This window comes from Miscanthus floridulus, chromosome 18 (genome assembly GCF_019320115.1).
Source record: "Miscanthus floridulus cultivar M001 chromosome 18, ASM1932011v1, whole genome shotgun sequence".
NCBI lineage: Eukaryota > Viridiplantae > Streptophyta > Magnoliopsida > Poales > Poaceae > Miscanthus > Miscanthus floridulus.
Genome location: NC_089597.1, coordinates 12,857,024 through 12,876,172, shown reverse-complemented (window position 1 = coordinate 12,876,172; position 19,149 = coordinate 12,857,024). Strand labels below are relative to the sequence as shown.

At 44.9% G+C, this 19,149-nt stretch overlaps 2 protein-coding genes across 4 annotated transcripts; one reads left to right on the top strand and one right to left on the bottom strand.

Moving 5' to 3' along the window:
• The first annotated feature begins 370 nt into the window (after positions 1 to 370).
• On the top strand, positions 371 to 5,084 carry LOC136522016 (protein ALWAYS EARLY 3-like). Of its 3 annotated transcripts, XM_066515800.1 has the most exons (7): positions 371 to 808; positions 1,181 to 1,233; positions 1,519 to 1,617; positions 1,757 to 1,819; positions 2,012 to 2,089; positions 3,457 to 3,647; positions 4,213 to 5,084. In XM_066515800.1, the coding sequence occupies exons 3-7, from the start codon at positions 1,537 to 1,539 to the stop codon at positions 4,298 to 4,300; spliced, it is 501 nt and encodes a 166-aa protein (XP_066371897.1). In that variant the 5' UTR covers positions 371 to 808; positions 1,181 to 1,233; positions 1,519 to 1,536; the 3' UTR covers positions 4,301 to 5,084. The 3 variants fall into 3 exon arrangements, with proteins under 3 accessions (XP_066371897.1, XP_066371898.1, XP_066371899.1); XM_066515801.1 differs by lacking the exon at positions 1,181 to 1,233; XM_066515802.1 differs by lacking the exons at positions 3,457 to 3,647; positions 4,213 to 5,084 and adding an exon at positions 2,240 to 3,441.
• A 5,046-nt stretch (positions 5,085 to 10,130) lies between these two features.
• LOC136520681 (probable E3 ubiquitin-protein ligase XBOS36) lies at positions 10,131 to 14,470 on the bottom strand. The gene is made up of 7 exons (XM_066514301.1): positions 13,890 to 14,470; positions 12,124 to 12,183; positions 11,806 to 11,877; positions 11,284 to 11,666; positions 11,022 to 11,165; positions 10,783 to 10,898; positions 10,131 to 10,705 (listed from the first exon to the last, which is right to left on the bottom strand). Exons 1-7 carry the CDS (start codon positions 14,064 to 14,066, stop codon positions 10,413 to 10,415), a joined length of 1,245 nt encoding a protein of 414 aa, XP_066370398.1. The 5' UTR covers positions 14,067 to 14,470; the 3' UTR covers positions 10,131 to 10,412.
• Positions 14,471 to 19,149: the final 4,679 nt, after the last annotated feature.

Below are 19,149 nucleotides of genomic sequence, written 5' to 3'. Positions count from 1 at the left end.
AATGATATATATAGAACAAATAAAACAAATGAATAGCTTAAATAAGGATGGAAAAAATTAAAAAGAAAGAAAAATAAAATAAGAATGTAAAAACATAGGAAAATTAAAAAAAGAAAAAAAGAGAATAAATAGAAGCAAGGAAAAACAATAAAAAGAAATAAAAAAGAAAAAAAAATAAATAAGAAAAGGAAAGGAAAGGAAATAATAAGATTGAAAAACATAGAAAACTAAAAAGAAAAGGAAAAAGGGAAAAAATAAATAGAAGCAAGGATATAAAACCATAAAAGAAAACAAAAGAAAAAAAGGAAAGGAAAAACAAATAAGTAAATAATACGGAAACATTACGTACCTGCGGCATCCCGCACACTGTTCCGCACACCGCCTCCCGCGCTCCGTTCGGCGCACTGCTCCGGTCCGGCCGTTCGGACCGGATGATTTCCGAACACCAGCGGCCGAGCAGCTCGCCGCGATTTTTCCAGTTCTCTCTCCTCCCGCGCCTCTCCCTCCGGCGGTCAGCCCACCTCCCCGCGCCCCTTGCTCGCACTAGTGTTCTGTTCCCCCAATGCCCCGCGCCTCCCTTCACCCCCTCCACCGCCCGCGGATCTGCCGCTCGCCGGAGGAGGGCTCGTAGTCGCGCCGGTCGTGGCCTCACGCACTCTCGCCTGCTTGCGGGAGGCAACGGCACCCCGTTTCGTGTGGCGACCGGGGAACTGCGTCTCCGTTCCAGCGGGGGCCGCCTCCTGTGACTCCACTCTCCGGCCTCGCGATTCCCTGCCTCTCCAGCAGCTGAGGATCAAGGCCTCTCCTAGTAAGACCCTGCTGCCATACTCCAACCCCACCCCACCCCGATTCCGGCGGTAAAAACAAGCTCTCGGTTTTGTGTGCTGTGGCGTGGGTTGCCCAAATTCATGGTTGCTTCCAGTTTTCCACCACTACTCTAGGATGGGTTTTCGCAGCTAGTTGGTGGCCTTGTGGTGTTGGAAGGAGTAACACCATACCTTTGTAGGGCTCTTGACAACTAATTGTTGTTTGTTATCGTTACTGTTGCAAAGTTAGAGGGTTATTTTCTATAATGCAATGAATGCTGACAAATGTCAATAGCCAAGATTTCACTAAATCCTTGTGCTATTTGTTTGTAAACTATTTCTCAGTGTTAAAAAAATGATATTTGTTCGTGTAGGTGCATATACCATCCTACGTGTGAAAGTGCGAGTACCTAAAAGTAAAGCACGAGTAAGTACATGTGAAAAATCAACATTTTTCTTTTTCTCACATACATATTCTCCTTCATTTTCTTTATTGTGCAAAGAATGACACTTATCCCTATGTGATTATATGACAATATGACACGGTAGTATTCTGTGGACTATCAATTAATAGTTTTTTTCTAGATATCTTATGTTTTCAAGGAAAAAGAGTGGTTTCAAACATGGTTTTGAGTGCTGCTAATGCATTTGAGTATTAGCAGTACCTTCGCTTTGTCATTGATCACTGATAAAAGAAAAAACTCGTTTGCAGAAGAAAAAGTTATCAGACATGCTTGGGTCTCAGTGGAGCAAAGATGAGCTCGAGTGCTTCTATGGTGCCTACAGAAAACATGGAAAAGATTGGAGAAAGGTCTGTTTTTAAGCTTTTATAGGCAGAACTGATACAAGGGAAAGGCATCAATTTGAGTTGCACTTCCCTACATTCAATATGTTAATTTATCTACTCTGGTACCTTTTTCAATTTACTGATTTTTCATTTCACTTTCTAGATTGCTGGTGCTATCCATGATAGAACATCTGACATGGTGGAGGCTCTTTACAACATGAATAAGGTAAATATTGGGCTGCTCATGTTATACACCCACTCCCATTCCATTTGATAACCTAAATTTCTATGGATCAGTTCAATGGATCAAGGTAGCAATGGTTGGTTTGCTTGTTCTCACATTTTTCTGCTAATTTCGCAACTATATTCCTATATACGCTTTATTGTTCCAGAGTATTAAGTTATGTGGCATATCCAGGCATATTTATCTCTTCCTGAAGGAACAGCAACTGCTGCGGGGTTAATTGCAATGATGACCGATCACTACAATATTCTGGTGAGACTATTTAAGTGGTCAAACACTATAGCGGTTACTATTTCCATGTCTTGTTTAATTCTTTTCTCTAATACATGAAAAATCGTGTGAATGTTCGTAGAAGTTGACACTTGAACAAGACATTTTTCTCCTTTTCTGTTTGCATCTTAGAGACCAAGTACTTAAGAGTAATATCGTTAGCAATGCCTCAAAAACATCCCAAGAGAGCAGTGAAGCAACGAACGGTGGCTCAAGCTTTGCATAACAGAAGATGGGTATCGGACATCAAGGGGGCTCTAACAGTAGAGGTCCTGGTGGAGTACCTGCAAATCTGGGACTTGGTTGATGATTTTAATCTCCATCCGGACATCCCCGATCATCATCAGTGGTGGCTTACGGGGTCTGGTTCTTATTCAAGCAAATCAGCCTACGGGCCATTTTTTACTGGGACCATCATTTTTGCACCATGGAAGTGGGTTTGGAAATCTTGGGGCCCTCTCTGTTGCAAATTCTTTATTTGGTTGGCAATTAAGGGCCGCTGTTGGACAGCTGACCGCCTTGCAAAAAGAGGACTTCCTCACCCGTCTGTTTACCCTTTATGTGATCAAGCTGATGAAACAATACAGCATACCCTGGTTGCTTGTGTTTTCGCAGGGCAGGTTTGGACGACTATCTTTCATGTGTTGGGCTTGCTTCCCCTTGCACCGAAGCTACAGGATTCTCATTTTTGTAGCTGGTGGTGCAAAAACAATATGGATGTTCCAAAAGAGATAAGAAAAGGATTGAATTCACTCATCATTCTGGTTGCTTGGGAGTTGTGGAAGCATAGGAATGCATGTGTCTTTGAGGGTGCTAGTCCTTGTGTTCAAAGAGTTTTAGCTGTAGTTACTGAAGAGTGTATGTTGTGGTGTTGGGCTGGAGCTAAGGCTCCGCAACAGCTTCTTAGTAGGTTGCTGCCTGTAGCTGTTTAGGCGCTTTTTTGGTAGTGGTCGTCTGTTTTTCATATTGTGTGGTGCTAAGAGTCCTGTAATTGGTTACTTGGGGGAGCAGGCTCTGCCTATCCTCTGTTTGTTTTTTATTCTCCTCTTAATGAAATGACACACAGCTCACCTGCGTTGTTTGAGAAAAAAAAAATGCCTCAAAAACTTTTTTTTTTGCTTCTTATTATATGCAAAATCAGTAATTAGTTTTGCATCAGTCACAAATGCTAAGATCTAGAACTATTTGTTGCACATGAGTAATTGTACAGAATTGTCTTGCTGGGTTCAACTCCTTATGTGATGGGGTATGTGGCTTCAGCAGTCGTGAATTACATTTCAGAATAATGCTATATGCTTCAGTTACATTTATTGAAAAATACTCACAAGGAAATCTGTTATGGACTGTAGGATGGAAGTAACAGTGATCGAGAAAGCAATGATTCACCAAAAGCTTCTACGAGGCCACAGAAGCGTGGTCGTGCAGAATTTCAATCTGTGTTTAAGAAATCTGATACAGATTATACTGATCTATTGCAACCTCAGCCCACTTCATCGAGCTATGGATGCCTTTCCTTGTCGAAGAAAAAAACGTTGTGGAGGTAATCTGACATATTCCTATGTACATGTCTGGTCTTTGTAACAGGACAGGAGTGATTTTTGTACAGCTAGGAAACATACATAATCTGTCAGATATTATATTGGCTATGTGGGAATGTGGGATATACAGAATTGTATGGAATAATGGTTTGGTTCCACAAATGCAATATTGTTGGAGCTAGTTCCAGCAGGCCAATGAAAATCAGTGATTTTTCTCTTCTGTCACTGAACTCATAATCGACTTTGAAATGCTTTGGTTGCTATAACTTGGAGTACACAATTTAGTTTGCTCAGAAGAATACGGCCCTATTTCATACCAGAACAAGAATGCAGATAAAACAATTGTGGATTCTGTGTACTTTGTTAAGCTCAGTATGTCAGTCATTTGGCACTGGACTTTTAGGCAGCAGAGCATCAGTCAATTGACATCTTGACTGCACAAGCATGAAGCATCTATCTTAAGTTTGGATTTACAATAGTATGAAGTTAGTAGTACCCTAAATCTATGGCTATGCTTCGTATCCTGTTTTTGAAGTCAGTAACACGAATATCTTTTGATGATCATAGATCTGATACAAGATCCCTCATAATAACAATCTGGATGCTAGATATGATTCTGCCAAGTATCAATCATGCAGATAGCATAATCTTCTAGTCTTGTGAGATCTCTTTTTTATTTGTTATTACTATTTAGTAGGGATCTGAGTTATGTCTAATTTTCTTGTTCAAGAACATACCGTTTATTTTTTTTATACTGTGAAAATATTATCCTTGAATTGATTCTGCAACTTACTAGTATTAGAGCACAAAAAAAACCATCTGATTCCTTAATCTGGCCAGTCTTGGTGTCAATGTAGTCTGCCATTAACCTTGCAAGTCCCTCTGCGGTTTCTTTTTGCACATGGGATTTGTGTCTCTTTCAGCAAAGCAAATTTTATCACAATTTATTTTTAGAGAATGCACTGAGCACATTTTTTGTTAAGGAGGAATTAATTATTTCATTTTCTTTTCTTCTTCTTAACCAGGAACACTTGTTTTGGTTTCTTTTTCCTGCCTGTAAAACTTTCATGTTTGCACCTGATTTATGTGGTTGCATTATCTTCCTTGAATATCAAGAACTCATGCTTTGTCATGATCCAAATTCTATTTATAATGTTGTTTGTCTATGTGCGTGTGGCATTGCACTATAATATAAGATTTAATGATTTCTGTAACCTGGGAAACATATGTAGAACCATAATGTTTGTCAGGTATCAGACTGAGTTTTTCCTGCCATAAATATGTCCTAAGTGTTCTTTTTAGTTTAGTCATTTGGTTTTATGCACTCATATGCTCTAATACTTCAGTGTGATGCTTATTTAGTTTTAGGGTAACCTGTTAGTTCTTGCTTTCATTACGTCTGTACAGTGCAAACCATCCAATCCGCCCTTGTTTTGCAGATGAAAGTTCAGCTCTCGATGCATACATACTTTAGCTGACCTATCTGTGATACTATCCTTTACTACCATCTCCAGTTGTTGAATTGGTTAGTCTTATCCTATACATATTGTTGCTGCTACTTTTTTGTGTTAATGTTTTAAATGCTACGTTCTGGTGAGACCCATTTATTCCATTTTATCAGTCTTCTTGTTGGTTTATACTAGGAACTGCAACGAGGACTAAGGGGCTGCACGTAAACACCTGACACAACAGGAAGCTAGCTTAGACAAATTGATTGACACGATATCTGGTGAACCCCCCCCCCCCCCCCCCCCCCCCCACCCCCACCCCCCAAAAAAAATTGTTCATGATCAAGCATTTTCACCAGTCGTGTCGATGATGCCGATCCTGGCCACATGGTTCCTGAAATCGAACACACCCGGGCAGCTTTGTAATGATGTCAGCCAGTTGATCTTCAGTGTTGGCATGCTCTACCTTGATCCTCCGTCAAAGCACTCCCAGATGATAGTGGAACTTCGTGTCGATGTGTTTAATCCGGGCGTGGCTTAGACCGGATTCTTGCTGAGTGCAATGGCAGACTTCTTGTCCACCCATAGTTCTGCTGCTCAGGCTCCAAGTGCATGCCAGCCAGATGCCTTAGACAATGCCGTGGATGCTGCGGCAATGTACTCAGCCTCACATGGAAGACAAAGCAAACACACTTCTGTTTGCCGGGCTTGCCATGTGACATGGACTGTCCCCAAGGGAAGAAGAGAACTCCAGAATTGCTTCTCCAGTTGTCTATATCTCCCCCCAAGTCACTATCTACTGTACCCAGCAATTCAGGCTGATCTTCTTCTTCCTGGTGATGCCACCACCATAGATCATGTACCAGCAATATACCCCAAGATATGCTTCACAGCAGCCAAGTGATCTTCATGTGGTTCCACAACCTGCGGAACCTTCAAGAACTGCTGATCACCTTCCAAGACAAGGGCTTCCCTACCCTGCAGTTTGTCCCTTGTGTGATCAGGCTTCAAGGCAGGATTGGACATCCATTTTTCCTGTGTTGGGGTTGCTTCCTTTGCACCACAATGGGAGGACTCTCGTTTCAATAGCTGGTGGAGGAGGAACAATCAAAGCAGTTCCGAAGGAGGTAAAGAAAGGGCTTAATTCGCTGATCATCTTATTTGCTTGGGAGATTTGGGAAACATAGTTACGCTGTTTTTTTAGGATGGTATACTGGTATAGCAAGGTCTTTTGAATCTCCTTGGTAGAAGTTTTCCATAGATACCCTAATTGCTATACCTTGAAGGAAAATCATTTGTTTGGCAACATTGCAAGAAATCAAAATTTGGGTGTACACTGCCAAAACTGGCTAAGCTGGTTTCTGAAACCGGGCTAAGCCTGATTTTTGCAGAGAACTCCCAAAATTGAGTTTTGAGAAATGCATCCAATCTATCCAAGCCCTTGATCACTTTCATTGACTACATTGTTATATCTCTCAGTTGAGCATGTTTGTGTAACTTTTTGGCAGTTTACAAAAACTGGCTAATTCTGTTTCGGAAATCGGCTAAGCCTATTTCGGAAATCGTCTAAGCCTGTTTTTTGCAAGCCTACCTTCACATTTGCACAAACTTAAATGCCTTGTGCTTCAAATGTTCTATCTTGTTTACCTGATATCTTATGCAAACTTTATCTATCTTTTGATCTCAGGTTCATCAATGATGTAAATTAGAAGGGATCCCCATCAGAGAAGGGCTGTGAGGCGAAGGGCATAGCACCGACACCGGGCCACAGGAGCAGCAGATGCTCCTGAGGACAGCGGGGTTGTTTACAGGCCCAGGAGATTAGCAGCTAAGCGCAGGCCCAGGAGATTAGCAGCTAAGCGGCTAGCTAGTCAGGATCTTCCCAGAGGCCACTTTGCACATTATGAGGAAGCTGAGCTACCTGGCACCTCCACAGATGATGAAACTGAGGAAGAGATAAAGGAAGATGGGCCATCTGAGCGTCCTCATGGCAAAAGAAATGCTCCGAGGCAGCATGAGTCAAGCTCAAGCCAGCAAGCTCCTATTCAGCATCCAGCCATGCTTAAATGCGTAAACCACAGCTTCTGCTTATAGACCTCTAACCAATTACATGGATGAAGATATGACTAAGGTTGTGAGAGATTTGAGGAGAGTGGATCCTAGGAGTACACACCTATAGATGCTTTTGACTATAGGTTTCACACTCGCTTTCAAGAGGATTTCTATGAGACTGTAATCTTTTCAGAGGCTAATCCAGTTGTGGTGTCTCAGTATATAGATTGGGAAAGCATGAAAAAGCACAATGACCCAATCTTGAACCAGATCATTGATGCATGCACTTCTAGAGGGTTGAAGACACTTCTGGGTTATAGGAGAGATTGGAATGTGGAGTTGATAGCCCAGTTCTTTGCCACTGCTTTCCTTGATGAAAGGGCTGAACATAGAGGAAATTGAGAGTTGCATTGGAGACTTGAAGGAAAAGATTACTCCATTACATATGAGATGTTTGCTAAGGTGCTTGGCTTTAGTGGCAAAGACTTGAGTCGTCCTCGGATTCACAGCGAGCATGTGTTGCCTGCATCGAGGACCAAGTTCATGTACCATGCTGCAAATCAAGGAAACTTTGGGAACAGTAGATGGCTTGTACACTTACTTTTCCACTCTCAACAGGATGTTCAGGAAGACAATATATCTGAGAGGGAGATGATTCTCGTGTGCGCAACTACATGAGAAATTTGCTTGCTAGGATGAGGGAGGGCGCTCCACCTTTAGTGTATTTGACTTTGTGTGGGAGGAGATCAAGATCATATCACAGAGCCCTCAGAACTATTGTGGCTTGGCACCTTACATCATGATCATGTTAGAAAATGTGGCAGGGAATGTGATAAGGATAATTCTGAATGATGTCAAGCATAAGCCTCTGCAGTTAGTGCCAGCCAAGAATCCCACTGTACCTCCCCCTCCAACCCCCGAAGGTGAGCCAACAGCAGCAGGCACAATAGCAGGTAGCACCTCAGCAGGTGCAATGGGTGCCCCCTGTCAGTCTGCCATTCCCCATGTGTGGGACTCTCCAGAGTTTAGGTCAGATGGGGACCATGACTCCTCGTCCATCGTAAAGGTTCTGAAGACCATTTTCTCTATGTGCAAGAGCACACATGAGAAGGTGCACAAGGAGAGGCAAGCAAGAAAGAAAGATTCACAGAGGATCCGAGAGAACACGAGACACCTAAAGGAGCTTAAGATGCATGCTGGTTTAGATGTGTCTCCGCCAGGCTCAGAGGAGGAGACAGAGACAGAGGCCGAGAGTGAGCCTGAGCAGTTCCCAGACTTTGAGACACTTGTAGCTCAGGCGGTGGTTATGTACATTTGGTGGTCAGTACCACCCTGGTCAGTCTTCGTCCTCAGCAGCACACAGTAGCAGAAGCAGTTTGGCCCTCCGCCTCCCTCAGCCTTTTGGACAGCCACAGACCACACACAGCAGCCGACACCTTTGCTAGTTCTCTCACTGCGGATCTCTTTGGTGGAGCATCAGGCGGTTCCTACGGGTTTTACACTTCAGAAACAGTCTATTGCAGTCTTACACTGTGGATATAACTTGTGTAGTCGAGTATATAAACTGCAGATGGTATTGCAGTCTACACTTCCAAAAAATTTGCAAACACAGCTTGCGAAATTGGCAGGGCCACAATATCGGCTCTTACTGTGAAAGCACCACTTCCATGTAGCGGCTCCTATATTCCAAAATGCTATTTTTTTTTTCGTGAACACGCAAGAGAACTGTGTTCATTGTATTAGGAAGAGAATGAAGTTTGCTACATCTGCTATTGCAGTCGCAGTTTTAGATTACTTTTATGTCTTTTTTTTATGTCTCTATTGTGGCTTCTATAGCCAGTAAGCTACCAGACCCTTAGCACCGGCATGGCACCACATGTGTTATGTGTACCTCATCATTCACTGCTCGTAAGGAGTAACTGGACAGATGGAGAGCCATTGTTGAAAAACAATGTCATTACACTGGCACCAAGGATGACTAAGTTTTGAACCCCAGCATCTAGTCAAAGTCAGTCATGCTGTCACATCAGATCACTATAGCAGCATGGCAGCCTGACATGTCTGTGTACTATGATTAGATGGGTAGAGTTGTATATAACACTCTACCGGAGCATCGTTCCCACACGAGGCCAGACATTGCGTTCGCCGTGGGCTACGTCAGCCGCTTCATGGAGGATCCTCGAGAGGATCACTGGGACGCGGTGAAACGGCTGCTGCGCTACGTCAAGGAGACGGTGGATCAGGGGATCGTCTTCCCCAAGACCAGCGAAAGTGGGCTGTAACTCACTATGTTTAGCGATGCAGACATGGCGGGGGACATCGACGGACGACGGAGTACCTCTGGCGTGCTCGTCTTTCTCGGGTCTGCTCCAATCTCATGGTTGTCGTTGAAACAGAAGGTGGTGGCGTTGTCCACGTGCGAGGCAGAGTACTTGGTGGCGGCCACAGCAACGTGCAAGCTGTGTGGCTGCATCGGCTGCTGGGCGAGCTGACCGGTGTGGAAGCTCACCCACCAGCACTGATGGTGGACAATCAGCCCGCCATCGTCCTCGCAAAGAATCCAGTTCTCCACGACCGGAGCAAGCACATCGACATCAAGTTCCACTTCCTCAGGGACTGTATCGATGGAGGGCAGATCGTCATCGAGTTCGTCGAAACTGGTCGGCAATTCACGGACGTCCTCACCAAGCCGCTCAGCCGTCTTCGGTTCACGAAGCTGAAGAAGATGATCGGCATGGTGAATGTTCTAGGGTTAGCAGCGGGATTAGAAAAAGAATTGTAAAGTAATCTGCTGCTTTCCCCTGTCTGAACGCGCAGCAGGGGCAGACGCCGAAAGGGCTCCCTGCTGTTGCACTGTAGCCGTGGCAGGGGCAGGCGTCGAAAGGCTCTCCTGCCGCACTGTAGCCACAGCAGGGACAGACGCCAAAGTCAGTCATGCTATCACATTTAATCACTGTAGCAGCATGACAGTCTGGCATGTCTGTGTACTGAGATTAAACGGGTAGAGCTGTATATATATAGCTTCTCACTGCAACTCAGTAAAGTGAGCGAGTTCTGTTTTGACATCTGCTATGTAGAGCTTCGGTCAACGCGGTTGCTTGTGCTGTGTGCGCGCGCTCTGTTCTTCCTTACTTCTTCTACCTACCATAGTGTATAGTCGACAACGCCGGTGAATAGTTAGCTCACTCGTCTGGGAGATCCGGGGACCAATAATATCTACCCATGCAGTAGCTTCTCTGCTCTGCATCTGCATGTCGGCAGCGCTGATCAGAACATGACGGCGGGAGGAGCGCAGAAGAAGGGAAGGATTTCCTGGTCCGAATCCGTGTTCCGTTTCTTCTCCGGGCTGGACGACGCCTGGTGGCCGCCGGCGCCGCCGCGGCGGCCACCGCCGGCGTTCACGTCAGGCTCGGCCTCGTCCGCCTCCCGTCTCCTGAACGAGGCGATGCCGCTCCGGCAGAGCGGGCAGGGGATGGTGCCGGCGATCCCCGGCACGTCGTAGGACTTGATCACCGAGCACAGGTCCAGCGCGCACTTGACGCACAGCTCGTGCCCGCACACTGTGATGAACGAACGAACAGGGTTAGCATTTCCAAGAAGAGATTTGTAACTAATAACTAGAGACTAACGAACGAACCTTCGGCTGCGACGGTGCAGGGTCTTTCGAGGCAGACTGCGCAGGCGTCGCCGTCGTCGTCGGCGCCGCCGTCCAGGACCTCCGGCGGCGTAGTGTTCAGAACCAGGCCGCAGTCCCTGCACGTCGTTCACCAACCAAGTACCAAACCATCCATCAGTGATCAGAACGAAGTTGCCTTTCCACTGCTCGTGACGATCCTTACAGTTACTACTGAAGAAACGGCGGAGATGGGTAGGTACCTTGCGAGGGTGAGCACGCTGGCGAGCGGCGCCGAGAGGTAGGCGGAGGGCGGGAACTTGGGGATGGGCAGGTGAGACTTGGGCGACAGGACGTGCTCCAGCCAGTGGCATCCCCACGTCCTAGCCACGTCCACCGGGAGCCACCTGACTAGCCGAGAATAATCCGAACGTCATGGGACGGGAGGACGGTGACCGCCTGACTGGCCGCCGACAACATGGACCGCGGACGAGAAAGAAAAAAAAAATCCAATCATATTATTACCCGTTGCAGTTGACGGCGGTCCTGTCGGCGCCTCGCGACACGAGGATCTGGCAGCACTTGACCTCGCCGCCCGCGGCGGCGTAGTGCAGCGGCGTGCTGCCGGCGCCGATGGACGCCATGGGCGACGCGGCGCAGGGCAGCGTGGGCGCGGCGACGTCGGCGCGCTCGTCGATGAGCAGGTGCACGCAGTCTGCGTGCCCGTGCAGCGCCGCCAGATGGAGCGCCGTCACGCCACCGCTGGCCGCCCTGTTCACGAGCTTGCTGCTGGCGTTGCTGCCGTTGCCGCCGGCGCCGGCCAGCAGCAGGCGCGCGCACTTGACGTGGCCGCCGGCCGCCGCCAGGTGCAGCGCCGTCCGGCTGCTCAGGCTGTCCACCTTGGACACCTGTTCAGCCCCGTACGTGTACAAGTCAAACCACCATCAGTTGTGACCACACACACCAACCAACCAACCAAACAAGCTTTTGCAAATTGCAGCGATCAAGATCTAGCATTGTCAGCAGCACTGTGCTGCATTCACTCACGTTGCACCTGAAAACCAGCAGCGTCTGAACCACCTCCCAGTGACCGAACCGGCACGCCTGCATCAACGCCGTCTGCAATTTGACCCACGTGTTTCGTGTCAAAAACATGAGGCTGACAGGATGTAAACACAATACACCGTAAACTAATTGCATCCGTAAACCAACCGAGGGCAATGTTCGGCGGAGCTCCCGGCCCGGCCCGGCCCGTGGAAGATTGCACGGCTCGGGTCGAGTCGTGCAATCTTCCACGGTTCGTTTATGAATTAATAGATAATAAAGAATGACGTTGGATGGATCGGAGCGGTTTAATTGAATTACCTGACCGTAAATGTTCCTGGCATTCACGTCTGCTCCGTTCTCCAGCAGCAACGCAGCGATCTGGTGATGAACATTGTTACATACAGGAGTTGGATTAGGACGAACAACGAATGAATCACAGTTCACAAGACAACAGGGTACACGCCAAGTTTAAGGCTGATGCTCAGCTGGAGCATACTGTACGTCGTCGTCCCAACCGTTTTGGCAGCGATTTTTCCTTTTCGTAGCTAGGAAGGACTTTCATCAACATCAGCTGACTGTTTGTGTCGGAAAATGGCACGCACGTCCTTTTTGCTTTGATTGTCTACTAATGTGACTCCCCAGCGTGCATTGCACGTATTTTTCATTAATATATATAAGAGGGGATCGGAGCGAGATGACACAGAATTAGCATGCACTGATAGGAACATCTATGAATGGTCGTCTGTGATATTTGAGTGCACCCAAGAACTAAAATCATTTTCGGTTTATTTTTTTTTCCATTAATTGTTGCCCACCTGCGTGTGGGCAAATGTTTGCAACATGCATGAGGAAATTTCAAAGAATTTATTTGGGAACGAGATGGCCCTTTCACATTCCCTGGAAGGAAAAAATACGTGTGGCGGTAGATTTTGTGTGACTGACTTAGTTATTATTATTAATTCTGCGTGCCACCCCCTGTATTCAACTTGCAAGGACGAAAATGATGACGAGTCAATCAAATCAAACAAACAAAAAAGCTGGATCTACTACTATTACCAATCTCATCGCTCAGCAGGCGACAACAACGTGTAGAAATAGTAATCCCGTATTAGGAGGCCACTTGCTCAACGTTACATCTTGTATTAAAAACACGTCACGGGATGTTCCTTGGTTCGTCACATGCTAATATAACGAAATGATCTTGGATGTGTGTCTATATATGGTTTTGGCAAGATTTTTTTAGGTCCGGTGTCACCTCACGAATTTATCTCGAAAAGTTTGATTGACAGGAGAATAAGGACTCCTTTAGAATGTGAGATTTTTTTTAACATTTTTTCGGCGGAAATAGACACTGATGCATATTATTTTTTTAATAAAAATTCTGTGTTCGATGTATAATTTTTGTACATATAACGGTGAAACAAACAAAAATATGTCAAGGGGATGGCCATGCATGGACATGATTTGTTCTCTATTTATTACTGCTACCGCTAGTCTACTACTACCAACTCGGGTGAAATTTTAATTACGTGCCACGTATGCAAGAGCATGCGCATGTTATGGGCTCCTCCAAGCCTCCAAATTTTGGCACTGCTGGACAATTTTTTTGGGTAAAAAAAAAGACACACACACGCACAGCATTTGATCGAGATGCATGCAGGAAGAAGCAGTGTGCCTAAAAGTCAAAATAGACAAGGAAAGATTGTCAGGATATTCTCCAACGCTCTCATACACTCTATCTTTGTGTTTACGCTTCCTCAAGCTTAAGACGTGGCGTATTGATTTAGCTAAGCTCAAACTGCTTAACACCTTTTTTCTTGTCCTTATTACCAATTAAGTTGCACGCACCAACTAATTAAAAGCAAGATCGGTGAACAGAGATTAAAAAATAAACAATCTATGATGTTTATTTTGCTAGCAGTTGTTTTGCAAAACTATTGTATTATATATACTCTATATATACTAGAAGTAAAAAAAAAAATCGGAGAGACAGAGAGAGCTAGCGTACGCTTGCATGCTAAGCTCTACGCCAACACATGAGCAGCTCATGGTGCACCTCCGGCGTTATCGGCAACGGCGCGTACCTCGTGGTGGCCTTTGGCGGCGGCGAGGTGGAGCGGCGAGTTGAGGCTGCCGAAGGCGGCGCAGCTGGCGAGCCCCGGGTTGGCCTCCAGCAGCCGGCGCACCTCCGCCGCGTCGCCGTCCCTCGCGGCGGCCGCCAGCCGCTCGCCGAGCCCCGTGCACCCCAGGGCGTTGCCCATGCGTCGTCGTTCCCGCGCGCCGCCCGTGAGCCGTGAGCTACTTCTTCTTCTACCTGCTGGCCACCAGTTAGCTAGTAGCTCGAGTAGTTGCAACTTGCAAGGGGAGGCGTGTGGCGGCGCTAGATCACGCTGCAAACGTGATCGAGGAGCCGAGCCGGCCGGGGCGTTGGCAAAAAGCTAGCTAGCTAGATGCTGGCGGCGATTCTGTTGAGCTACGCCTACACGCCTCCGCTAGCGCTCGGCAGCCTCCCTGTCCCTCTGCCCTCTGGTGGTCTTGTACGAATACGACACTGGCAAACTCTCCGACCGCTCACTGCAGAGACCAATGGCTGAGATGAGAGGTTTTCCTCTCGTCATCTATCTACCTCTTCGTCTCTCTTGGTCAATATATATGAGATTACATTGATAATTAGCTGGGCAGGCAGGCAGGCAGGCATTAGTGTATTGATGATTAAAAGAGTGTGTGGTCTGTTTTGCAGGAACACCCTTGTGGATTTGCTGATTATAAATGTGTGTATGGAGGAAGCGGGTTAATTTTGATATGGACGTGATCTTAAACGAAATGCATCGATCGTGCATGTGGTTTTCGCTATGGACGACACCTCTGATGGCCAGCTCGAAGCCAGTATATATATATATATATATATGTGCATGTGGGGAAAAAAAAAGAGGGACCAGAAACCTTTGAGCTAAGGTGAAGAGAAGAGAGTCGTTACGGTCTCAATATACGAGAGACATAACTCTTCTATATATTTTTATTATCTTAATAACAGAGAATATATGAATAAATAAAAAACACTCTTACTGTAGGAGGTTCCCTACTGTACAAACAATTTTTAGATGTGATCAAAGGTTATTCACTCGATCTGGTTACACATTTTGACCATTCTTTTTTACTTTAATAATATCAGTGGCGATGATATAATTATTGAAATGATATTGTGGCGCTTTATTTCAAATATGAATCATCCAAGCCACCATTTTATAACTAGTATATGAAGATCTGCGTGAAATCATGTTGTTGAAATGAAGCGTGAGCATATATTATTATCTTATTTATTTGGCCAACAAAAAACATCGCGTTAATTCTCAAGGCCCGGAAGTTACCACGTTGACCGGAGAAATAAAATTAAAGTCATTTCTACATGATCCATTGCTGCCATTACGCAAGAAATAAGCCAGAAATATACCCTTCATTATATTTCACTACTACTAACACATTCTATTATTACAAAAATATATTCTTTATGTTAGTCAAGTGATTGAATCTTTATTTTCGAATAAAATGCTATTCAAAGTTGCATTTCAAAATATCTTTTTACATAAAAATGGTTGAAAAACTAAACATATCAACATGAGAAAATAAGCATAGAAAGTTCATAAGACTAGTAGCTAACAGGGTAAGTAATGAAGGCATGATCTTTAGAGCTAATGGAAAAACTTTGTTATCTGGCGGCCAAAAGGGAGACATGACAGAACCATTAAAAAACAAAGCGGGATGTAAATGTGAATTTCACAAGATTTGTACCAAGATTGGGCTCATATATAAAGCTTGAGGTCATGGCGTAACCAACAATAGACAGAGATATAACACGCAGATCACTCATGGTGAGGAACAACTAGTCTTGGTGAGTACAAACTCTAATGAAACCTTTGGCTTTCGAGTAGAGCATTAGAGTAAAGCGGATGGGAAGAATCCAAGCTAAGTTGTATAAAAAGATTAAAGGATACTATACTAGTCGCACAATTGTGCGGGTCAATCTATGCAAACATAATTTGAGGCATATGTAACCCCCTACCATTAACTCTAAATCGGGTATAATAACTCCGCATCAATTCATACCAGCATTCAGCTAATTCACTATATATGGCCTTTTCTCTCTCGACACTTGGCAAGTGTAACAACTAACATGTCCTTTCTCTCTTTTTGTCGTCACATATATGGTCCTAAGTCTAGATCGACTCAACTAACAGTTAGCTACTTAAAAATAGCTAAAGGTGGATCCAAACAAGCCTAGCTAATTATTGGCTACATATATTAGCTAACAACCCATTCGTCCCACAAAGAATGTCATTCTCATTATCCGAGAAATCAAATATTTTCAACTTTGACTAATTGTATATAAAAATATTAATATTTACAATGCATAATTAGTACCATTAGATGAATTGCTAAATATATTTTCATATTAAATTTATTTAGTGATACAAATGTGTAACACCCTAAAATTTATATTTTTGAAAATAGGATTAAATTGATTTATTTATGAATTTTTGTGCTCATAAAAATATAGGAAAATAAAATTTTTCATTAAATTAAAATTTATCATAGGAATTTAGCAATATTTTTTCCGCATTCATGCTGATGCATACTTATTACTGTGACGAGTGGTTTTGTCCAAAAATCAAAATAATTTCAAATGCTTTTGAAATTTGGTTTTGAAAAATCATTTGAAAAAAAAAGAATTCGTCACCTCCTCCCCTTTTCGGCCCAGCGTGCGCCGCAACAGCTCAGTTGCCCGCGCCGCGCCGCTTCCCGCTCCGGCCTGGCCTACTCCGCTCTCCCTCTCTCCTCGCAGGCGGCCCAGCCCTGCTCTCTGTCGAGCCGGCCCAGCAAGTAGGCCGTGCCGCACCGTGCCTCCTCTTCCCTTGCGCTCAGTCGCTGACAGCCCGGCTCGCACTCCATGTCACTGCCATCTTGGGCCCACTTGTCAGCACCATCCTTGACCTCCGTCGTAGCCGAAGAGGACTCCGCTGCCGAGAGACCGAAGTCGCCCCACCTCGTCTGCCTTGCCGTGTGCGCCAAGATGCTCCCCGGGCCATAAATAGCAGCCACCCGCATCGTGCCGCCTCCCTACCAAGCCCTAGAGCAAGCCGCATCGCCTCCACCCGAGTCATCGAGCTGTTTGAATCTCGCCGAGAAGGACCTCGCCGCCGTCGTGCTCGCCTAGCCGCTCCGCTGCCACCGTAAGCCGATCCCGAGATTCGCGTCAAGCATGAGAAGCCACCGAGCCCCTTCTCTCTCTTTTTATCGCTTTAGCTCTCTCGCGCATCGTTGTCGAATCTTCACCGGAGCTCGCCGTCCGCCCCGCCGCGCTACCCGACGCCGTGGTCCCGTCTTCGACCTCAAAAAAGTCTTTGGTGAGTTCGCCGTGTCTTCCTCTTTCTCCCCGTGCTTTCTTTTTGACCGATGATGTCCGGAATGTCTAGAACGACGAACTCCAGCGAGGTCCTCTGCTCCCCGACCATGGCGCTGCCGCGCATAGCGCCGCTCCGATGACCACCGTTTCCCCGATTTGATCTGCACCGCCTGATCTGAGATCAACAGCCTAGATTAGAAGATACCGATTCGGCTGGCTTATTTGTTAAAGAGACCCTCTGGTTCAGCTACATAGAACCCGCCGTCCCTACACTTTTGCTAAAGAGACCCCTGGTTTCTAGAATATTTCGCCCACAGTCCCTGGCCCGAATTCAAAATCAGATTTTATTTATTTTAAATCAAAATTGAGTTCTGTTTATTGACAAAATTGTCAGTACCTTCGGTAGGCCATAAAATCTCCGTTTTAACTCCGATTTGACCCGTTCAAGTTGCGTTAGATTCGTAACGACATAATTTACGCATTAGTATCAATGTTTTTCATGTCAAGAGCTCTAAAATTTTATGGTTTAACGCCTAATTTGAATAATGATTATGCAATTGGATTTTTCTAATTAAAAGTAACTTAGGCTTTTCACCTTGGTCAATTATATGATTAGTTTTACCTTGTTTTCTAAATCAAGTATAATTTGATTTAACTCAATTAAGGTATTTCCCTGAAGTATCTTATACATGTTTTATGTAGCTAAAATAAATAAAGCTTATAGTTTCTTTTTGAAACAAATCTATCGGTAGATGTATCTTTTTCACCGTAGCTCCGATTAACGTGTTTTTCGTGTCTGTGTGTTCGTAGCAACGTGTAGAACATCTTCAAAACCTTTCTACTTGTTGTTTCATATGTTTAGTGTATTGTTCTAATTTATTTCTATTGTTTGCTTCGTGTATGATTGCATGGATGCTTGTATGGTGCTTTATGATCTTGTCCAGTCGTTGAGCTTTACGTGTTGATCAAGGAGTTTCTTTGAAGTTTTCGACTTGAAGTAGGATCAGAGTTTTAAGGCAAGTATAGCATGGGACCATCCTTATTGTCCTATACACCTTTAATCATTTAATTCATGCTGCATGTGTCTACCTTGATTACCACTAAGGATTTTCTAGTACTTTGCACTTTGTGCCTTGATACCTATGGGGTATTGCATTGGGTAGTATGATGCTAGTGCTCAACTAGAACCATGATCTTGTAACTTGACTAATGATATATGCAATAAACACTAAAAGATGCTTTTTAGCAACATGAAACAAGGGGGCTAGAGCATTGGGTTGTTTTTATGGTGCTCTAGATTCCTCTCCCTAAGGACTTATCTGTAAGTGATCATCCGGGACTTACAGTACAACTGTGAGGGCTACATGGCTCTGGCCTTAGCTTAGTATGATGACTTTTTCTAGCTTGTTAGAGGTTACCTTTATGACGTAAGAATGGTTTGACGAATCGGGTATAGGACAGCCTCTACTCTTATGTGTATAGGCTGCGTGTCATTGTGCCATTCAACAGGGAGGTTCCTATATCTGTTTGCCGAGTGAATCTAGCGGCCCTAACTTGTTAGACGAGCCTTTGAAAAGCTTCATAGTGAACCCTGTCGACTTTCCTTAGTAGTGGGTTAAGAGGCTCGCGACCTCAGGTGAAAGGGTAAATCACGACTCACAGTGAAAGTGTACAACCTCTACAGAGTGTAAAACTGGTTTATCAGTCGTGTTCACAGTCACGAGCGGTCTTGGAACATTTACGGAACAGATGATGAACACTGATGATACTGATGATAAAGATGCTCACTAATGATTACTGTTTATGCTATTCATTATTCATGTTTACCTGATCATGTGTTTATGGCCTTGTGATAAACTTGTTGCTACTCAATTGCTAAAATCATGACTCATTAAAAGCTAGTCTCAGTTGAACCAATGTCAGCCTTTTGAGCCCCATGAACC